General features: G+C 39.9%; 1 protein-coding gene across 1 annotated transcript in view; it reads right to left on the bottom strand.

The window, feature by feature from the left end:
• Positions 1 to 1,486: 1,486 nt before the first annotated feature.
• The window catches only part of LOC133643605 (protein Wnt-2b-like), a 42,739-nt gene continuing 23,828 nt past the window's right edge, over positions 1,487 to 20,397 (bottom strand). The window contains exons 3-5 of the mRNA XM_062038274.1: positions 13,945 to 14,222; positions 11,897 to 12,161; positions 1,487 to 2,337 (exon numbers count right to left, since the gene is read on the bottom strand). Coding sequence (XP_061894258.1) covers positions 2,117 to 2,337; positions 11,897 to 12,161; positions 13,945 to 14,222 — 764 coding nt within the window. The 3' untranslated portion in view covers positions 1,487 to 2,116. The remainder of the gene's footprint in view (positions 2,338 to 11,896; positions 12,162 to 13,944; positions 14,223 to 20,397) is intronic.

Here is a 20,397-nt window from a genome sequence, read left to right as displayed (position 1 = left end):
TGAAACGGAAGTATTCGGACACATTGAATCCAATACAAAAAGCTCTGTTTTCATCGCAAAATTCCACAGTATTCTGGACATCTGTGTTGGTGAATCTTTTGAAATTTGTTTAATGAACAATGAAGACTGCAAAGAAGAAAGCTGTAGGTGGAATCGGTGTATTAGCGGCTGGCTGCAGCAACACAACAAGGAGGACTTTGACTTGGATGGCAGACGCGCTATCCGACGCTAGCCGCCGACCGCATCGATGATCGGGTGAAGTCCTTCGTCGCTCCGTCGATCGCTGGAACGCAGGTGAGCACGGGTGTTGATGAGCAGATGAGGGCTGGCTGGGGTAGGTGGATAGCTAATGTTTTTAGCATAGCTCTGTGAGGTCTCGTTGCTAAGTTAGCTTCAATGGCGTCGTTAGCAACAGCATTGTTAAGCTACGCCAGGCTAGAAAGCATTAACCGTGTAGTTACATGTCCATGGTTTAATAGTATTGTTGATTTTCTGTCTATCCTTCCAGTCATGGATTTATTTATTTTGTTTCTATCTGCAGTTAAGCCTGATGCTATCACGTTAGCTCCGTAGCTAAAGTGCTTCGCCGATGTATTGTCGTGGGGATAAAAGTCACTGTGAATGTCCATTTTGCGTTCTCGACTCTCATTTTCAAGAGGATATAGTATCCGAGGTGGTTTAAAATACAAATCCGTGATCCACAATAGAAAAAGGAGAGTGTGGAATCCAATGAGCCAGCTTGTACCTAAGTTACGGTCAGAGCGAAAAAAGATACGTCCTGCACTGCACTCTAGTCCTTCACTCTTACGTTCCTCATCCACGAATCTTTCATCCTGGCTCAAATCAATGGGGTAATCGTCGCTTTCTCGGTCCGAATCGCTCTCGCTGCTGGTGTAAACAATGGGGAAATGCGAGGAGCCTTTCAACCTGTGACGTCACGCTACTTCCGGTACAGGCAAGGCTTTTTTTTATCAGCGACCAAAAGTTGCGAACTTTATCGTCGATGTTCTCTACTAAATCCTTTCAGCAAAAATATGGCAATATCGCGAAATGATCAAGTATGACACATAGAATGGATCTGCTATCCCCGTTTAAATAAAAAAAATATAATTTCAGTAGGCCTTTAAGACTGTCGTTATTCTTGACAATCAGTTCTTGTTATTTCTTCGTTTTTACCTGACGAGCAGCCATTACAGACCAAAGCACAATGCGTGTCTTAGCAAGTGTGATGGTTTGTTGTGACCACCGAGCACGCCGTCGTACAATAAACACCCACAGTGAAAACCCTCAACATTTACTTTCCCTTTTTTCTTATTTGGCCTTTTGCAAAACACTTTAATTTGGCTCTCAGCGCACTTGGAAAAAAAATGTGTTGACGCTTTGCATTTTGCAGCTTGTTGTCAAATCCGTTTAGTGGCCCTTGTAAGGTTTGGATATCTGGCGGGCTTAAGAGGACGTGCATGAACCAGATGTTAAAAAGTCTGCCACGTCTTGGCCGGATTTCAAACCCGGTGCTTCGTTTTTTTTCTAGCTAAGGAACGCATGTGCTGGTGCATGAAAAAAAAAATAAAAAAAATTGCAGTTTTTCTAACCTAAATACTCGAAATATTTGGAAATTTAGTTTGTGACCACGAAATGAAAACATCCACGGGGGAAAAAAAAAAAAAAAGAAGTGTCTTGAGGTTGTATGTGTGACTCAAAACAAGCAAAGACAAAGAGCAGAGGTACAAATGAACAAGATTTTCAATGAGGCATAAAAAGTGAATGTGGGAGAAAAAGTGTCCAACGTCAACATGAGGAACTTGTTTTTTTGTTGTTTTTTTTGCAAAGATTTTGCAACAATGTCTCTCTGGGATTAAAAGTCCATGATAGCAGCAAGGAAATTCAATTTCATTCATTTCAGCAGCTGCGTGCCGCTTTTTAAATGGAAAGTCGCACTCTGGCTTATCTCTTTCTGTCGGCGTGCTAAATATTCTGGCTAATATTAGTGCTGTCAAACATTTGTCAGCCATATCCAAATAAAGCAGCTCACAATGAATAACTGGACATATTTTTCCAGTTTTCAGTCTGTAAAGATCCTGGGAAAATGTTCTGAGAGTGGAAGAAAATCCTGCCTCTAGGTTCGGACCAACCAATCGTGGGGCTTGCAGGTGTGGACGTCCACCACGTCCTCACAGTATTTGCACTTCACCTCGCAGCACCAGTCGAACTTGCACTCGCACTGTCTGCGGCGTGAGACCCGCCTGGTGTCGTAGCCCCGCCCACAGCACATCACCTCGCAGCCGTCCGTGCCCTGGGAGGATTTGTTGCACTCTCGGCCCGCCGTGCCCGTTGATCCTGCGTCACAAGAGAACATCGTAATATCAGTCTAGCACAGGGCTGTCAAACTAATTTTAGTTTAGGGGCCGCAGGGCGGAAAATCTATCAATGAACTTAGACTTTGGCCATGTCTACACTAAGTCGTTTAATTAACCCTTAAACTAATAGTTATTTAGCCTAAGCCCCGTTTCAGCCACACTAACCCAGCGTTTAAAGGCCTACTGAAAGCCACTACTACCGACCACGCAGTCTGATAGTTTATATATCAATGATGAAATCTTAACATTGCAACACATGCCAACTTATAAAGTGCAATTTTAAATTTCCCGCCACACTTCCGGTTGAAAACGTCTGTGTATGGTGACGTATGCGCGTGACGTCAATGGTTGATACAGAAGTATTCTGACCCATTGAATCCAATACAAAAAAGCTCTGTTTTCATCCCAAAATTCCGCAGTATTCTGGATTGATTGATTGATTGATTGAGACTTTTATTAGTAGGTTGCACAGTGAAGTACATATTCCGTACAATTGACCACTAAATGGTAACACCCGAATAAGTTTTTCAACTTGTTTAAGTCGGGGTCCACTTAAATTGATTCATGATACAGATATATACTATCATATATACTATCATCATAATACAGTCATCACACAAGATAATCACATTAAATTATTTACATTATTTACAATCAGGGGTGTGGAGGGGGGGGGGGGGTATGGACATCAAGTAGTGGACATAGAGAGAGAGAGAGAGAGAGAGAGATCAGAAGGCATAAGAAAAAGAAAAAGTATCTGCATTTGATTGTTTACATTTGATTATTAGCAATCCGGGGAGGGTGTTAGTTTAGGGTTGTAGCTGCCTGGAGGTGAACTTTTAGTGCGGTTTTGAAGGAGGATAGAGATGCCCTTTCTTTTATACCTGTTGGGAGCGCATTCCACATTGATGTGGCATAGAAAGAGAATGAGTTAAGACCTTTGTTAGTTCGGAATCTGGGTTTAACGTGGTTAGTGGCGCTCCCCCTGGTGTTGTGGTTATGGCGGTCATTTACGTTAAGGAAGTAGTTTGACATGTACTTCGGTATCAGGGAGGTGTAGCGGATTTTATAGACTAGGCTCAGTGCAAGTTGTTTAACTCTGTCCTCCACCTTGAGCCAGCCCACTTTAGAGAAGTGGGTAGGAGTGAGGTGGGATCTGGGGTGTAGGTCTAGAAGTAACCTGACTAGCTTGTTCTGAGATGTTTGGAGTTTAGATTTGAGGGTTTTGGAGGTGCTAGGGTACCAGGAGGTGCATGCATAATCTAAAAAGGGTTGAACGAGAGTTCCCGCTAGAATCCTCAAGATGCTTTTGTTGACCAGAGAGGAAATTCTGTAGAGAAATCTCGTTCGTTGGTTAACCTTTTTGATTACCTTGGTTGCCATTTTGTCACAGGAAAGGTTAGCCTCTAGAATGGAACCTAGGTAGGTGACCTCATCTTTCCTGGTGATGACACTGTCACCTACTAACATCTGTGTTGGTGAATCTTTTGCAATTTGTTTAATGAACAATGGAGACTGCAAAGAAGAAGGCTGTAGGTGCGATCGGTGTATTAGCGGCTGGCTGCAGCAAAACAACCAGGAGGACTTTGAGATGGATAGCAGACACGCTACCGTGAGTACAGCTTTGGCTTCCAAACATTTGATCGCTTGCCCGTACGTGCATGTCGCTATGTGCATGTCACGTACGTAACTTTGGGGAAATATATGTTTCTTGCCGACTCTGATGGCGGCCGGGGTGTCGTCAAAAGCTACAATGCCCGCCGCCGCCGCCGTCCCGTAGCTAAGTTAGCTTCAATGGCGTCGTTAGCAACAGCATTGTTAAGCTTCGCCAAGCTGGAAATTATTAACCGTGTATTTACATGTCCATGGTTTAATAGTATTGTTGATCTTCTGTCTATCCTTCCCGTCAAGGGTTTATTTATTTGGTTTCTATCTGCATTTGAGCCCGATGCTATCACGTTAGCTCAGTAGCTAAAGAGCTTCGCCGATGTATTGTCGAGGAGATAAAAGTCACTGTGAATGTCCATTTCGCGTTCTCGACTCTCATTTTCAAGAGGATATAGTATCCGAGGTGGTTTAAAATACAAATCCGTGATCCACAATAGAAAAAGGAGAAAGTGTGGAATCCAATGAACCCTTGTACCTAAGTTACGGTCAGAGCGAAAGAAGATACGTCCTGCACTGCCTCTCTAGTCCTTCACTCTCACGTTCCTCATCCACGAATCTTTCATCCTGGCTCAGCGACCAAAAGTTGCGAACTTTATCGTCGTTGTTCTATACTAAATCCTTTCAGCAAAAATATGGCAATATCGCGAAATGATCAAGTATGACACATAGAATGGACCTGCTATCCCCGTTTAAATAAAAAAAATTAATTTCAGTAGGCCTTTAAGATTCCCCTCCTCGGACAATTTTTACAGGGGTAAGTGCGCCGTGTACTTCTTGAATCTGCCGATGAGCGGGTCTATTCAGGTCTATTTTCATACAAAAGGCGCACCGGATTATAAGGCGCATTAAAGGGGTCATATTATGATACTTTTCTAAATGTAAAACACTATCTTGTGATTTCCATAACATGTAATGGTGGTTATTTGGTGAAATGTTTGCATAGATTATGTTTTACACATCATTTTGAGCGTCTCTTCAGGATGCGCCGTTTTGTGGGCGGTCTTATTTACGTGGCTCACCTTCGGCAGCGTCTTCTCCCCGTCATCTTTGTTGTAGCGGTGTAGCGTGCAAGGACGGGAGTGGAAGAAGTGTCAAAAGATGGAGCTAACTGTTTTAGTCAATAACGGAGCAGCATCTCTTCATCCGTGGCTCAATAATGCAACATCAACGCCGTAAATGTGTCCCGTGAAAAACCGTCCGACCGGAACCTTCTAATAACTAAAGTTCCGTGGGTGAATAATGTAAACCCACAACAGATACAAGTAAGAACTTTATACTACTTTATATTAGAAATGGCAACAGCGGAAGATGAATGCCACATAAGAAGGTAGAGAAAAAGAAGAAGCTTATGACTACGGTGTCGCCACAGACTACAATTGCGGATGCGTGCACATTTTCAGGACTTATGCAGATCCCAAATACAGATCAGCAGGTACTAGAAGGTAAGAAAAATTGGTTTTGCATAATATCGCCAGGTAATATGTCTGCTAATAGGTGCCATTTTGCGGTCCTTGTACACACACCATAATAATACTTGTATGTTTAATGCGCCGACAATCCATCAAGCGGTGCGGCTTCATAGCTTACCGAAGTCGTACTAAAAACATTTTGACATATTTTTGAGCGCCGTGTGTAATGTTCTATATTCTCAATGGAACATGTGTTGTTTACTTGAGTCATATTGTGTCATGTCTGTGTGATCATGTTTTGTTTTAGTCATGTTCGGTTTTGCTTTTGGACTCTTTGTGCACTTTTGTTTGTTTTGTCACCATAGCAACCCATTAGTTTTTTACCTGTCATGTCACGCACCTGTCTCACGCTTTGCACTCGCACACCTGTCACTAATCATGTCACTGCTATTTAAGCCTGTCTGTTTCTGCTGATCGTGGTGGTGACATTTATCTATCTATCCATCCATCCATACTACTGCTACCCATGATATTCCTGTTTACCATAGTTCTTGCTTCATGCCACGCCACAGTAAGTGTTTTTGTTTTGTGTTCATAGTTAATTGCCTTTGTGCTAGTCTTTTGGTTTCATTAGTCAAGTATGTTCTCCGCCATTATGTGCGCCTTTTGTTTGCTTCCTTTTTTTGTAGTTTGTTAGTGTTTTAATAAATCATGTACTTACATTCACGCCTTGCCCGCGCCAACTTTCCTTTGCATTCCGGGAAAACAAACCCCAAGGTCCACGTTTTGTCATATTGCAGTCTACACGTATCTCTTGTGTGTGACTGCCATCTACTGGTCACACTTATCATTACACCGTGTACCAAAGAAAATTGCTTCGAGGTCGGTAAGCACAACCAGAATTATGCCGTACATTAGACCAGTGTTTTTCAACCTTTTTTGAGCCATTGCACATTTTTTGCGTTTAAAAAATGCGGAGGCACACCACCAGCAGAAATCATTAAAAAAACTAAACTCAGTAGATAGTAAAAAGTCGTTGTCGCAATTGTTGGATATGACTTTAAACCATAACAAAGCATGCATCAATATAGCTCTTGTCTCAAAGTAGGTGTACTGTCACCACCTGTCACATCACGCCGTGACTTTTTTTTTTTTTTTGCTGTTTTCCTGTGTGTAGTGTTTTAGTTCTTGTCTTGCGCTCCTATTTTGGTGGCTTTTTTTGGTATTTTCCTGTAGCAGTTTCATGTCTTCCTTTAAGCGATATTTCCCGCATCTACTTTGTTTTAGCAATGAAAAATATTTCAGTTGTTTTTATCCTTCTTTGTGGGGACATTGTTGATTGTCATGCCATGTTCGGATGTACATTGTCTTTGCTCCACAGTAAGTCTTTGCTGTCGTCCAGCATTCTGTTTTTGTTTACTTTGTAGCCAGTTCAGTTTTAGTTTTGTTCTGCATAGCCTTCCCTAAGCTTCAATGCCTTTTCTTAGGGGCACTCACCCTTTGTTTATTTTTTTGTTTAAGCATTAGACACCTTTTTTACCTACACACTGCCTCCCGCTGTTTTTTGCTGATTTACGTGGACCCCGACTTAAACAAGTTGAAAAACTTATTCGGGTGTTACCATTTAGTGGTCAATTGTACGGAATATGTACTGAACTGTGCAATCTACTAATAAAAGTTTCAATCAATCAATTAATCAATTCCGACATCTACAAAGCAATTAGCTACCGGTTGCCACCTACTGATATGGAAGAGTATTACACGGTTATTCTGCCGAGCTCTAGACAGCACCAACACTCAACAACAACACATCATTTGCAGACTATAATTACTGGTTTGCAAAAAATATTTTTAACCCAAATAGGTGAAATTAGATCATCTCCCACGGCACAGTGGTTGAAAAACACTGCATTAGACGCACCGGGTTATAAGGCGCACTGTCGATTTTGGGGAAAATTAAAGGATTTTAAGTGCGCCTTATAGTCCGAAAAATACGGTACATAAATCAGTGTCAAATAAAGCTTTCATAATAAAGACACAAATTAACCTCCATTGATAACAAATGTAAAAAAATATGTTTATTCAATATTATGTAAAAAAAAAACCTTCTGAAAAAGCTACTGCAAATTCAGGCATTTTAGGCCGCATCAATGGCAAAAAAAACAACCTGTGGAGGGACTGATTGTCACTTGTGAATATGATGCTTATCAGATGGTTAGGTTCCCAAGCGGGTCACGCAGCAAAGACCCTCGGACTTTAAACCCAAAGCGGTGCTCAGGTGTGAAGATCAGATGCTGCCAATAATGACAGAGCATCCCCGATAAACAGAGGAGGGATAACGAGCAGATATTCCCCTCAGGCTGCGAGGAGCCCGGCTTAAAAGTGACCAAAGGAAGGATTTGAAAAATAAGCCCGCATGTATCCCCGGGACGTGAATTCCAACACAATGGAGACTCGCGGCGAGGAGGCATCATAAGCTCCTTTTAAGATCACTTTTTAACAAGCTTCCCTTTGAGCCAAAACGCTGTCATTACATCGGCTATCAGCCCGCAGCCACGCCAACTGTGTGAACCGCGCCATCGCGAGCGGCCTATTAACCGCGTCTTCACGCTCCGTTGAGGAGACTGGATTTGAGCAGGGAGACGGACCTTAACAAAGCAAAGCAAACAGCGGGAATTAAGGCAGATGTTCGGGGGCAAATCGTTGAACTTTAAGCTGTGGTGGAATGCTTGACCGTGCTCCTATTCGCATGGAAGGGAATTGGGTGGCACCGAGCACCTGTTTGCCGGACTGAAAACGATATCAGTACGTTACTCAACATTTTTAAACGGGGAAAGAAAGAAAAAAAATTCAGTCTAAGCCTGAGGCCAAGGGGGGAAAAACCTCATAGCCATAGCACACATAAACATGTCTGTAAGAGGGAAACATCAAAGATGCAACCAGCCACAAAAGTAAAACAACACCAAAAAAAACATATACACTGTGGTGGCCTCTGCGGTGTTCCACGCCATCGTCTGCAGGGGTGCGGGGAGCATGGCAAGAGACAGGAGCAGACCCAACAAAGCAACCTCGGCCAGTGTCCAGTCTAAGTGTTTCCCACACATTCATTTATTTGTGGCGGCCCGCCACGAAAGAATTACGTCCGCCACAAATAAAAACATTTACAAAAAATATACACTACCGTTCAAAAGTTTGGGGTCACCCAAACAATTTTGTGGAATAGCCTTCATTTCTAAGAACAAGAATAGACTGTCGAGTTTCAGATGAAAGTTCTCTTTTTCTGGCCATTTTGAGCGTTTAATTGACCCCACAAATGTGATGCTCCAGAAACTCAATCTGCTCAAAGGAAGGTGAGTTTTGTAGCTTCTGTAACGAGCTAAACTGTTTTCAGATGTGTGAACATGATTGCACAAGGGTTTTCTAATCATCAATTAGCCTTCTGAGCCAATGAGCAAACACATTGTACCATTAGAACACTGGAGTGATAGTTGCTGGAAATGGGCCTATGTAGATATTGCACCAAAAACCAGACATTTGCAGCTAGAATAGTCATTTACCACATTAGCAATGTATAGAATGTATTTCTTTAAAGTTAAGACTAGTTTAAAGTTATCTTCATTGAAAAGTACAGTGCTTTTCCTTCAAAAATAAGGACATTTCAATGTGACCCCAAACTTTTGAACGGTAGTGTATATATATATATTTTTATTTATTTATTTTTTTTTGTCCTGTCGAGCTTCTCAGGCAAATCATATAGTTGATGTAGATGCCCATATAGGCTGTTCAGATTTACTTTACAAAAGAGAAGTGTAGGATACTTCTCTTGTTGCCTTATTTGTATTTGACCACTACTGTTTTCTGTTTATTTTTTTACTGACTGTGGCAGGACACCTCTGCCTCTGTTTGACTTTATGTTGCTGGTAAATAATATGGTTGTAGTAGTAGGCTAAAGTTAAATTATTTAGTATGCACTAATTAAAGGGGCAGAGCTTTAAGAGACATTTTAGCTTTTATATTTTATAAGATATATTTTTTGTAAGAACCACAATTAATAAATATATTTCAGTGAATAACTTATTGTTCAAATCTGTATATAAATATGTACATAAAGTGTTGTAATTATATTGTAAAATGGATGGATGGATGGACGTTTAAAACAAAACTGTTATTAATTACTAAGTATACATTTTTTTAGCCTTTTTAGAGAAAGTCATATCATTGTAGTAATTTATGCAAATTACTCGATGATGTCATGGTGACGACGCCCATAGCCACGCCCCCACCGCCACAGGTATCTTGGCAGTTTATGGGAAACACTGCAGTCTGCATGGGAACCCTCGTTTCCCTCACCTGTCCCTGATTGGGAGCCTGGCACACCTGGTTGCAGTTGCCAATCAGGCTACTACAAACCCCGTTTCCATATGAGTTGGGAAATTGTGTTAGATGTAAATATAAACGGAATACAATGATTTGCAAATCCCTTTCAACCCATATTCAGTTGAATATTCTACAAAGACAACATATTTAAAGTTCAAACTGATAAAAAAAAAATTTTTTGCAAATAATCATTAACTTTAGAATTTGATGCCAGCAACACGTGACAAAGAAGTTTGGAAAGGTGGCAAAAAAGACTGATAAAGTTGAGGAATGCTCATCAAACACTTATTTGGAACATCCCACAGGTGTGCAGGCTAATTGGGAACAGGTGGGTGCCATGATTGGGTATAAAAGTCGATTCCATGAAATGCTCAGTCATTCACAAACAAGGATGGGGCGAGGGTCACCACTTTGTCAACAAATGCCTGAGCAAATTGTTGAACAGTTTAAGAAAAACCTTTCTCAACCAGCTATTGCAAGGAATTTAGGGATTTCACCATCTACGCTCCGTAATATCATCAAAGGGTTCAGAGAATCTGGAGAAATCCCTGCACGTAAGCAGCTAAGCCCGTGACCTTCCATCCCTCAGGCTGTACTGCATCAACAAGCCACATCAGTGTGTAAAGGATATCACCACATGGGCTCAGGAACACTTCAGAAAAACCCACTGTCAGTTTTTTTTAATTATTATTATAGAGGTTTATTTGAAATAGGGACAGATACAAAAACATAGACATCTGATGTTATCCGATGCATGCATCACAGTGTTTGTAGCCAAAGCTAATTTACAACACTTGTCCCCAACAACAACAACAACAACACAGATCCAACATCATTAAAATAGGAAAATAAAAAATAGAGTGCGTTGATAATAATGATAATAGTAATAACACAGACAAAGTGCAAACTAGATAAAAGCCAATAATAATAATAATAACACAGACAAAGTGCAGACTAGATAAAAACCAATTAGTAAAAATGAGTAAAAACTAAACATGGGAACACGATTGTTGCTCAACTAGCCATAATTTTGTTTGTTACTACAGTAACTACAGTTGGTCACTACATCTGTAAGTGCAAGTTAAAACTCTCCTATGCAAGGCGAAAACCGTTTATCAACAACACCCAGAAACGCCGTCGGCTTCGCTGGGCCTGAGCTCATCTAAGATGGACTGATGCAAAGTGGAAAAGTGTTCTGGGGTCTGACGAGTCCACATTTTAAATTGTTTTTGGAAACTGTGGATGTCGTGTCCTCCGGACAAAAGAGGAAAAGAACCATCCGGATTGTTATAGGCGCAAAGTGTAAAAGCCAGCATCTGTGATGGCATGGGGGTGTATTAGTGCCCAAGACATGGGTAACTTACACATCTGTGAAGGCACCATTAATGCTGAAAGGTACATACAGGTTTTGGAGCAGCATATGTTGCCATCCAAGCAACGTTACCATGGACGCCCCTGCTTATTTCAGCAAGACAATGCCAAGCCACGTGTTTCATCAACATGGCTTCATAGTATAAGAATGCGGGTACTAGACTGGCCTGCCTGTAGTCCAGACCTGTCTCCCATTGAAAATGTGTGGCGCATTATGAAGCCTAAAATAGCACAACGGAGACCCCCGGACTGTTGAACAACTTAAGTTGTGGTGAACATGCCCTTTCCCAACTACTTTGGCACGTGTTGCAGCCATGAAATTCTAAGTTCATTATTATTTGCAAAAAAAAATTAAGTTTACGAGTTTGAACATCAAATATGTTGTCTTTGTAGTGCATTCAACTGAATATGGCTTGAAAAGGATTTGCAAATCATTGTATTCCGTTTATATTTACATCTAACACAATTTCCCAACTCATATGGAAACGGGGTTTGTATTTATGCCTGCCTCGCCCTCCAGTCAGGGCCCGATGATTGTCTCCAAAAAGTCCACTTGCACAGTGGCGCTTTCTAAACTCTTGATTTGTGCAAAAATGACATCAAATGTGTCACAAATGAGAACTCTTTCTCTTGGTGGCGTTAAGCTAAGTTAAGTTAAACTCGGAAATACTGTTGCAGTTGTGGACTCTGTCCAAGGATCTTATTTTTTGATACCTGTGGCTCGGTCCATGAGGCAGTAATCCGGCGAGTTCTCCACGTACACCAGCTCGTTCTTGGCGCTGCCTTTGAAGTCCCTGTCGGCCACCATGAAGCCCGTGCCGTCCTGGTTCATGGTCACCTCCACGGCCGTGTTGTACTTCTTGCAAAGGTAGTCGCCCGTTCGCCTGAAGTCGGACATGGCCAGCCAGCAGGTCCTCACGGAGCAGGAGCCGCTGACGCCGTGACACTTGCACTCCAGCTTCATGAAGCGCTTCACCGCCTGCAGCACAGGTCAAAGGTGACGACAGGGCGTTAAGCCGGCGATTGGTGCCCCGCGGCGAAGGCGCTATCAAGACTTGATGTGCGTATCGATGCTGAAATGTCAATACTGGATCTTTATGCTCTGGTATCAGTTCTGAAATCAAATAACTTGTGATACTGTAGTTCAGTTGTGTCCAAAGTTTTTCCACCAAGGGCCACATACTGAAAAGTCAGAGTAAGCTGGAGCCATATTGATATTATTATATTTTTATATTTTAAAAAAATGCTAAGAACAGATGTTTTGTCAGCTATGTATTAGTCTTTTGTTTTTTTTTTGTTTGTTTTTTTACTGTTGTTTTATTCCCATTTAAAAATAGAATAAAATTAAAAATATGACTGCGTAACTGCATAACCTAGTGTGTTGAAAATGTTAAATATTAGTTACATATTTAACTGTGTTTATTATTGTTGTAATTGTTTTAATTATTTAATTCATAAGATTTTGAATTAAACTAAAACATTTTTAAATATTTTTTTTGAGAGCTTTTATTTTAAATCAGGGATGTCTAAAGCAGCTTACTGAAAAGTCAAGTATTTTATTATTTTAAAAAACTGCAATAAACATATATATATATATATATATATATATATATATATATATATATATATATATATATATATATGTATGTATGTATGTATGTATGTATGTATGTATGTATGTATGTATGTATGTATGTATGTATGTATGTATGTATGTATATATATATGTATATATGTATATATATATATATATATATATATATATATATATATATATATATATATATGTGAATATATAATGTATATATGTGTATATATATGTATGTATATATGTGTATATATGTGTATGTATATACGTGTATATCTATGTATGTATATATGTGTATATATATGTATGTATGTATGTGTGTATATTTATGTGTGTATATATATGTATGTTTATATGTGTGTATATACAGTATGTATGTTTATATGTGTATATATATATATGTATGTATATATGTGTGTATATATATGTATGTTTATATGTGTGTATATACAGTATGTATGTTTATATGTGTATATATATATGTATGTATATATGTGTATATATATGTGTATATATGTATGTATATATGTGTGTATATATGTATGTATATATATGTATGTTTATATGTGTATATATATATGTATGTTTATATGTGTACATATATGTATGTATATATGTGTGTATATATATATATATATATATATATATATATATATATATATATATATATATATATATATATATATATATATATATATATATATTTATATGCATGTATATATGTGTATATATGTATATGTATGTATACATATGTGTGTATGTATGTATATATATACTGTATATATATATATATATATATATATATATATATATATATATATATATATATATATTTAAACACAAAATGTTGTGTTATAGGTGGCTATGTATATATATATATTTTTTTTTTTAAATGTTTAGGTGGATTTGTTATAATTTGAAAATAAACAACTTTTGACATATAACTGACACATTATGTATATTTGCACAAAGTATCAGATCTGTATCGTTGATTACCAGCATGAATTTTATTAGTGGTATCGCACATCACATCACTAGTATTTAATGCAATTGCTCCACCTGCCACTTTTCATAGCCCCTCCTAGTTTTTATGCCCTGAACACTTGACTACAGGGACAGTTTTTTTCAGAACCAGACTCTAACATACTCCGCTAATCCCTTCTCAGTTGCTCACCATGCGTCCACAGCGGTTGTTGTGCAGGTTCATGAGCGCCCGGGCGTCCTTCACCATCCTCTCGCGAGCGTCCACGAAGGCCTTGGCGAACTTGACGCCGTAGTTGACGTTGTCGCTGCAGCCGCCCCAGGCGAAGTCGCCCCGGTGGTCGCTGGCTTGTCTGCGCTTGAGGCCGTCGCAGCTGCAGTTCTTGATCTCGCCCTGGCTGCAGGCCCTGGTGATGGCGTAGACCACGCCCGCCGAGGAGATGGCGTACACGAACGCCGCTTCTCTGCTGCCTGGTAGGAAAGAACCAAGATGTTAATGGCTAAGTGGCTAATGAGCAGCGGGAAAGGGTTCTAGATTTTATACATGATATCTTGCATGCAAGTCAATCTGTGCCAATATTCATTTTTTAATAGTCGAGGTTTCTGTGGTTTATCCGTTATACAGTGCTCAATACCGGGGTAGGGCGGAATATACGTTAGGTGAGGAAAAAACACTGAGGCTATTTCATCCCTACAAGCCTGTTTTGCAGGTTTCCCTGCTCTTCAGGGGTTTTTTATATACTTCAATAAACTCCCCTGAAGAGCAGAACGTGTTCCAAAAGGTCTGATGAAACGGAATCGTACGAAAACCAAAGCAATTTTTCCCATAAATTTAATGAATCTGTTCGGGATGACCAAACTTTTTAAAGAAAACACACATTATTGAGAAGAATTATAATTTTACAAGCCTGTTTCGCAGGTTTCCCTGCTCTTCAGGGGATTTTATTGAAGTGTATATAAAATCCCCTGAAGAGCAGGGACACCTGTGAAACAGGCTTGTCAGGAAAAAACACAGAGGCTATTTCATCCCTACAAGCCTGTTTCGCAGGTTTCCCTGCTCTTCAGGGGATTTTTATATACTTCAATAAAATCCCCTGAAGAGCAGAACGTGTTCCAAAAGGTCCGATGAAACGGAATCGTACGAAAACCAAAGCAATTTTTCCCATAAATTTAATGAATCTGTTCGGGATGACCAAACTTTTTAAAGAAAACACACATTATTGAGAAGAATTATAATTTTACAAGCCTGTTTCGCAGGTTTCCCTGCTCTTCAGGGGATTTTATTGAAGTGTATATAAAATCCCCTGAAGAGCAGGGACACCTGTGAAACAGGCTTGTCAGGAAAAAACACAGAGGCTATTTCATCCCTACAAGCCTGTTTCGCAGGTTTCCCTGCTCTTCAGGGGATTTTATTGAAGTGTATATAAAATCCCCTGAAGAGCAGGGACACCTGTGAAACAGGCTTGTCAGGAAAAAACACAGAGGCTATTTCATCCCTACAAGCCTGTTTCGCAGGTTTCCCTGCTCTTCAGGGTATTTTTATATACTTCAATAAACTCCCCTGAAGAGCAGAACGTGTTCCAAAAGGTCCGATGAAACGGAATCGTACGAAAACCAAAGCAATTTTTCCCATAAATTTAATTAATCTGTTCGGGATGACCAAACTTTTTAAAGAAAGCACACATTATTGAGAAGAATTATAATTCTACAAGCCTGTTTCGCAGGTTTCCCTGCTCTTCAGGGGATTTTATATACACTTCAATAAAATCCCCTGAAGAGCAGGGAAACCTGTGAAACAGGCTTGTCAGTAAAAAAAAACACAGAGGCTATTTCATCCCTACAAGCCTGTTTCGCAGCTTTCCCTGCTCTTCAGGGGATTTTATATACTTCAATAAAATCCCCTGAAGAGCAGAACGTGTTCCAAAAGGTCCGATGAAACGGAATCGTTTCGCAGGTTTCTCTGCTCTTCGGGGGATACTTCAATAAAATCCCCTGAAGAGCAAGAAAACCTGCAAAACAGGCTTGTAGGGATGAAATAGCCTCTGGGTTTTTTCCTGAACTAATTTATAACCAAAAAATATATATAAAACACATCTTTCGTTGTGTTTTCTTGATGAAATAGGATTTTTTTTTACAATGATGTTTCGCAGGTTTCCCAGCTCTTCAGGGGATTTTATATACTTCAATAAAATCCTCTGAAGAGCAGGGAAACCTGAGGATATTTCATCCCTATAAGCCTGTTTCGCAGGTTTCCCTGCTCTTCAGGGGATTTTTATATACTTCAATAAAATCCCCTGAAGAGCAGAACGTGTTCCAAAAGGTCAGATGAAACGGAATCGTACGAAAACCAAAGCAATTTTTCCCATAAATTTAATGAATCTGTTCGGGATGACCAAACTTTTTAAAGAAAACACACATTATTGAGAAGAATTATAATTTTACAAGCCTGTTTCGCAGGTTTCCCTGCTCTTCAGGGGATTTTATATACACTTCAATAAAATCCCCTGAAGAGCAGGGAAACCTGTGAAACAGGCTTGTCAGGAAAAAACACAGAGGCTATTTCATCCCTACAAGCCTGTTTCACAAGTTTCCCTGCTCTTCAGGGGATTTTATATACTTCAATAAAATCCCCTGAAGAGCAGAACATGTTCCAAAAGGTCCGATGAAACGGAATCGTTTCGCAGGTTTCTCTGCTCTTCGGGAGATACTTCAATAAAATCCCCTGAAGAGCAAGAAAACCTGCAAAACAGGCTTGTAGGGATGAAATAGCCTTTGGGTTTTTTCCTGAACTAATTTATAACCAAAAAATATATATAAAACACATCTTTCGTTGTGTTTTCTTGATGAAATAGGATTTTTTTTACAATGATGTTTCGCAGGTTTCCCTGCTCTTCAGGGGATTTTATATACTTCAATAAAATCCTCTGAAGAGCAGGGAAACCTGAGGATATTTCATCCCTACAAGCCTGTTTCGCAGGTTTCCCTGCTCTTCAGGGGATTTTATTGAAGTGTATATAAAATCCCCTGAAGAGCAGGGACACCTGTGAAACAGGCTTGTCAGGAAAAAACACAGAGGCTATTTCATCCCTACAAGCCTGTTTCGCAGGTTTCCCTGCTCTTCAGGGGATTTTTATATACTTCAATAAAATCCCCTGAAGAGCAGAACGTGTTCCAAAAGGTCCGATGAAACGGAATCGTACGAAAACCAAAGCAATTTTTCCCATAAATTTAATGAATCTGTTCGGGATGACCAAACTTTTTAAAGAAAACACACATTATTGAGACGAATTATATTTTTACAAGCCTGTTTCGCAGATTTCCCTGCTCTTCAGGGGATTTTATATACACTTCAATAAAAATCCCCTGAAGAGCAGGGAAACCTGTGAAACAGGCTTGTCAGGAAAAAACACAGAGGCTATTTCATCCCTACAAGCCTGTTTCGCAAGTTTCCCTGCTCTTCAGGGGATTTTTATATACTTCAATAAAACCCCCTGAAGAGCAGAGCGTGTTCCAAAAGGTCAGATGAAACGGAATCGTTTCGCAGGTTTCTCTGCTCTTCAGGGGATACTTCAATAAAATCCCCTGAAGAGCAGGAAAACCTGCAAAACAGGCTTGTAGGGATGAAATAGCCTCTGGGTTTTTTCCTGAACTAATTTATAACCAAAAAATATATATAAAACACATCTTTCGTTGTGTTTTCTTGATGAAATAGGATTTTTTTTTACAATGATGTTTCGCAGGTTTCCCTGCTCTTCAGGGGATTTTATATACTTCAATAAAATCCTCTGAAGAGCAGGGAAACCTGAGGATATTTCATCCCTACAAGCCTTTTTCGCAGGTTTCCCTGCTCTTCAGGGGATTCTATTGAAGTGTATATAAAATCCCCTGAAGAGCAGGGACACCTGTGAAACAGGCTTGTCAGGAAAAAACACAGAGGCTATTTCATCCCTACAAGCCTGTTTCGCAGGTTTCCCTGCTCTTCAGGGGATTTTTATATACTTCAATAAAATCCCCTGAAGAGCAGAACGTGTTCCAAAAGGTCCGATGAAACGGAATCGTACGAAAACCAAAGCAATTTTTCCCATAAATTTAATGAATCTGTTCGGGATGACCAAACTTTTTAAAGAAAACACACATTATTGAGACGAATTATATTTTTTACAAGCCTGTTTCGCAGGTTTCCCTGCTCTTCAGGGGATTTTATATACACTTCAATAAAAATCCCCTGAAGAGCAGGGAAACCTGTGAAACAGGCTTGTCAGGAAAAAACACAGAGGCTATTTCATCCCTACAAGCCTGTTTCGCAAGTTTCCCTGCTCTTCAGGGGATTTTTATATACTTCAATAAAATCCCCTGAAGAGCAGAACGTGTTCCAAAAGGTCAGATGAAACGGAATCGTTTCGCAGGTTTCTCTGCTCTTCGGGGGATACTTCAATAAAATCCCCTGAAGAGCAGGAAAACCTGCAAAGCAGGCTTGTAGGGATGAAATAGCCTCTGGGTTTTTTCCTGAACTAATTTATAACCAAAAAATATATATAAAACACATCTTTCGTTGTGTTTTCTTGATGAAATGGGATTTTTTTTTCATGATGTTTCGCAGGTTTCCCTGCTCTTCAGGGGATTTTATATACTTCAATAAAATCATCTGAAGAGCAGGGAAACCTGCGAAACAGGTCAGGGAAAAAACACAGAGGCTATTTCATCCCTACAAGCCTGTTTCGCAGGTTTCCCTGCTCTTCAGAGGATTTCATTGAAGTTTATAGGCTTGTAGGGATGAAATAGCCTCCGCGGTTTTTCCTGACCTAACGATCATTTTTTTAATATACATTTTTATAGTACTGCTTTCGGTGGTACCTCAATTTTCGCCGATGTAACGGAATCGTACGAAAACCAAAGCAATTTTTCCCATACATTTTATGAAGCTGTTCGGGACGACCAAACTTTTTAAACAAAACACACATTATTGAGAATAATTATAGTTTAACAAACAATTTGAAACACATCCATGATGAATGAGGAAATGTAAAGGTGTACAAAACCAGAGGTACCACTTTGTTGCCATTGTGGTTCCGTCTGTGTGTGTGTGTGACTCCTCTCCATCACAGAAGTGGTGTCTATTTTGGCTCCAGCACTCTGGAATGCCCCACCACTAACAGTTAGAGATGCTACCTCAGTAGAAGCATTTAGGTCCCATCTTAAAGCTCACTTGTATGCTCTAGCCTTTAAATAGACCCCTTTTTTAGACCAGTTGATCTGCCGCTTCTCTTTAATACTCTGCCACGGATCAGTTTTCCACAGAGGATGCACTAGCCGTTAAGTGTACTACTCCTCTATGCATCAGTTGGTGACTTCTCTTGATCCCCTGCTGACCTCCTTATGAACTGGACCAGGGTAGTCCCAATACCCTTATTTAGTATAAAATATATTCCAATACTTTTGGATACTTTACAATACTTTTCAAAATAAAAGGGACCTGGTTCGATCTCTGGCTTCCGCCATCCTAGTCACGTCCGTTGTGTCCTTGAGCAAGACACTTCACCCTTGTGGTGAACAATCCGGATGGTTCTTTTCCTCCAAAGGACCCTCCACAAACTGTACACTTTGCATCAGTCCATCTTAGATGAGCTCAGGCGGCGTTTCTGGGTGTTGTTGATAAATGGCTTTCGCTTTGCATAGTAGAGCTTTAACTTGCACTTACAGATGTAGCGACCAACTGTAGTTACCGACAGTGGTTTTCTGAAGTGTTCCTGAGCCCGTGTGGTGATATCCTTTACACACTGATGTCGCTTTTTGATGCAGTACCGCCTGAGGGATCAATTCAATGTTACGTGCAGTGATTTCTCCAGATTCTCCGAACCTTTTGATGATATTTTGAACCGTAGATGGTGAAATCCCTAAATTCCTTGCAATAGCTGGTTGAGAAATGTTGTTAAACAATTTGCTCACGCATTTGTTCCCAAAGTGGTGACCCTCGCCCCATCCTTGTTTGTGAATGACTGAGCATTTCGTGGAAGCTGCTTTTATACCCAATCATGGCACCCACCTGTTCCCAGTTTGCCTGTTCACCTGTGGGATGTTCCAAATAAGTGTTTGATGAGCATTCCTCAACTTCCCTCAGTCTTTTTTGCCACTTGTGCCAGCTTTTTTTAAACACGTTGCAGGCATCAAATTCCAAATGAGCTAATATTTGCAAAAAAATAACAAAGTTTTCCAGTTTGAACGTTAAGTATCTTGTCTTTGCAGTCTATTCAATTGAATAAAGGTATTCTGCTTTTATTTACCATTTACACAACTTCACTGGTTTTGGGGTTTGTAAAAATCACTTATTCTTCTATTATTTGATACTTTTGGCTGATACTACAAATGTAGGTATTGACCCGATACCAAGTAGTTACAGGGTTATACAATGGTCATAATTAAAGTTCTCAATGTCAGTCCGGAAAGAAAAAAAAAATGTACCGGTATTTTTCAGAAGCAGTATAGTACCGTTTTTAATTCATTAGTAGCGGTATACCGTACAACCCTACCCTGGACTAGACTCACATTATTAACCATATCCACTCGGCATCCATCCGGTCTCTTATGATTAAGGGCTATATAAATCCACTTTAATTGATGATTGATTGATCATGATTGTTTGATGTCT

Source organism: Entelurus aequoreus, linkage group LG26 (assembly GCF_033978785.1).
Source record: "Entelurus aequoreus isolate RoL-2023_Sb linkage group LG26, RoL_Eaeq_v1.1, whole genome shotgun sequence".
Taxonomy (NCBI): Eukaryota; Metazoa; Chordata; class Actinopteri; order Syngnathiformes; family Syngnathidae; genus Entelurus; species Entelurus aequoreus.
The sequence above is the reverse complement of the archived record's forward strand: the minus strand, read 5'-3'. Positions and strand labels throughout refer to the sequence as shown.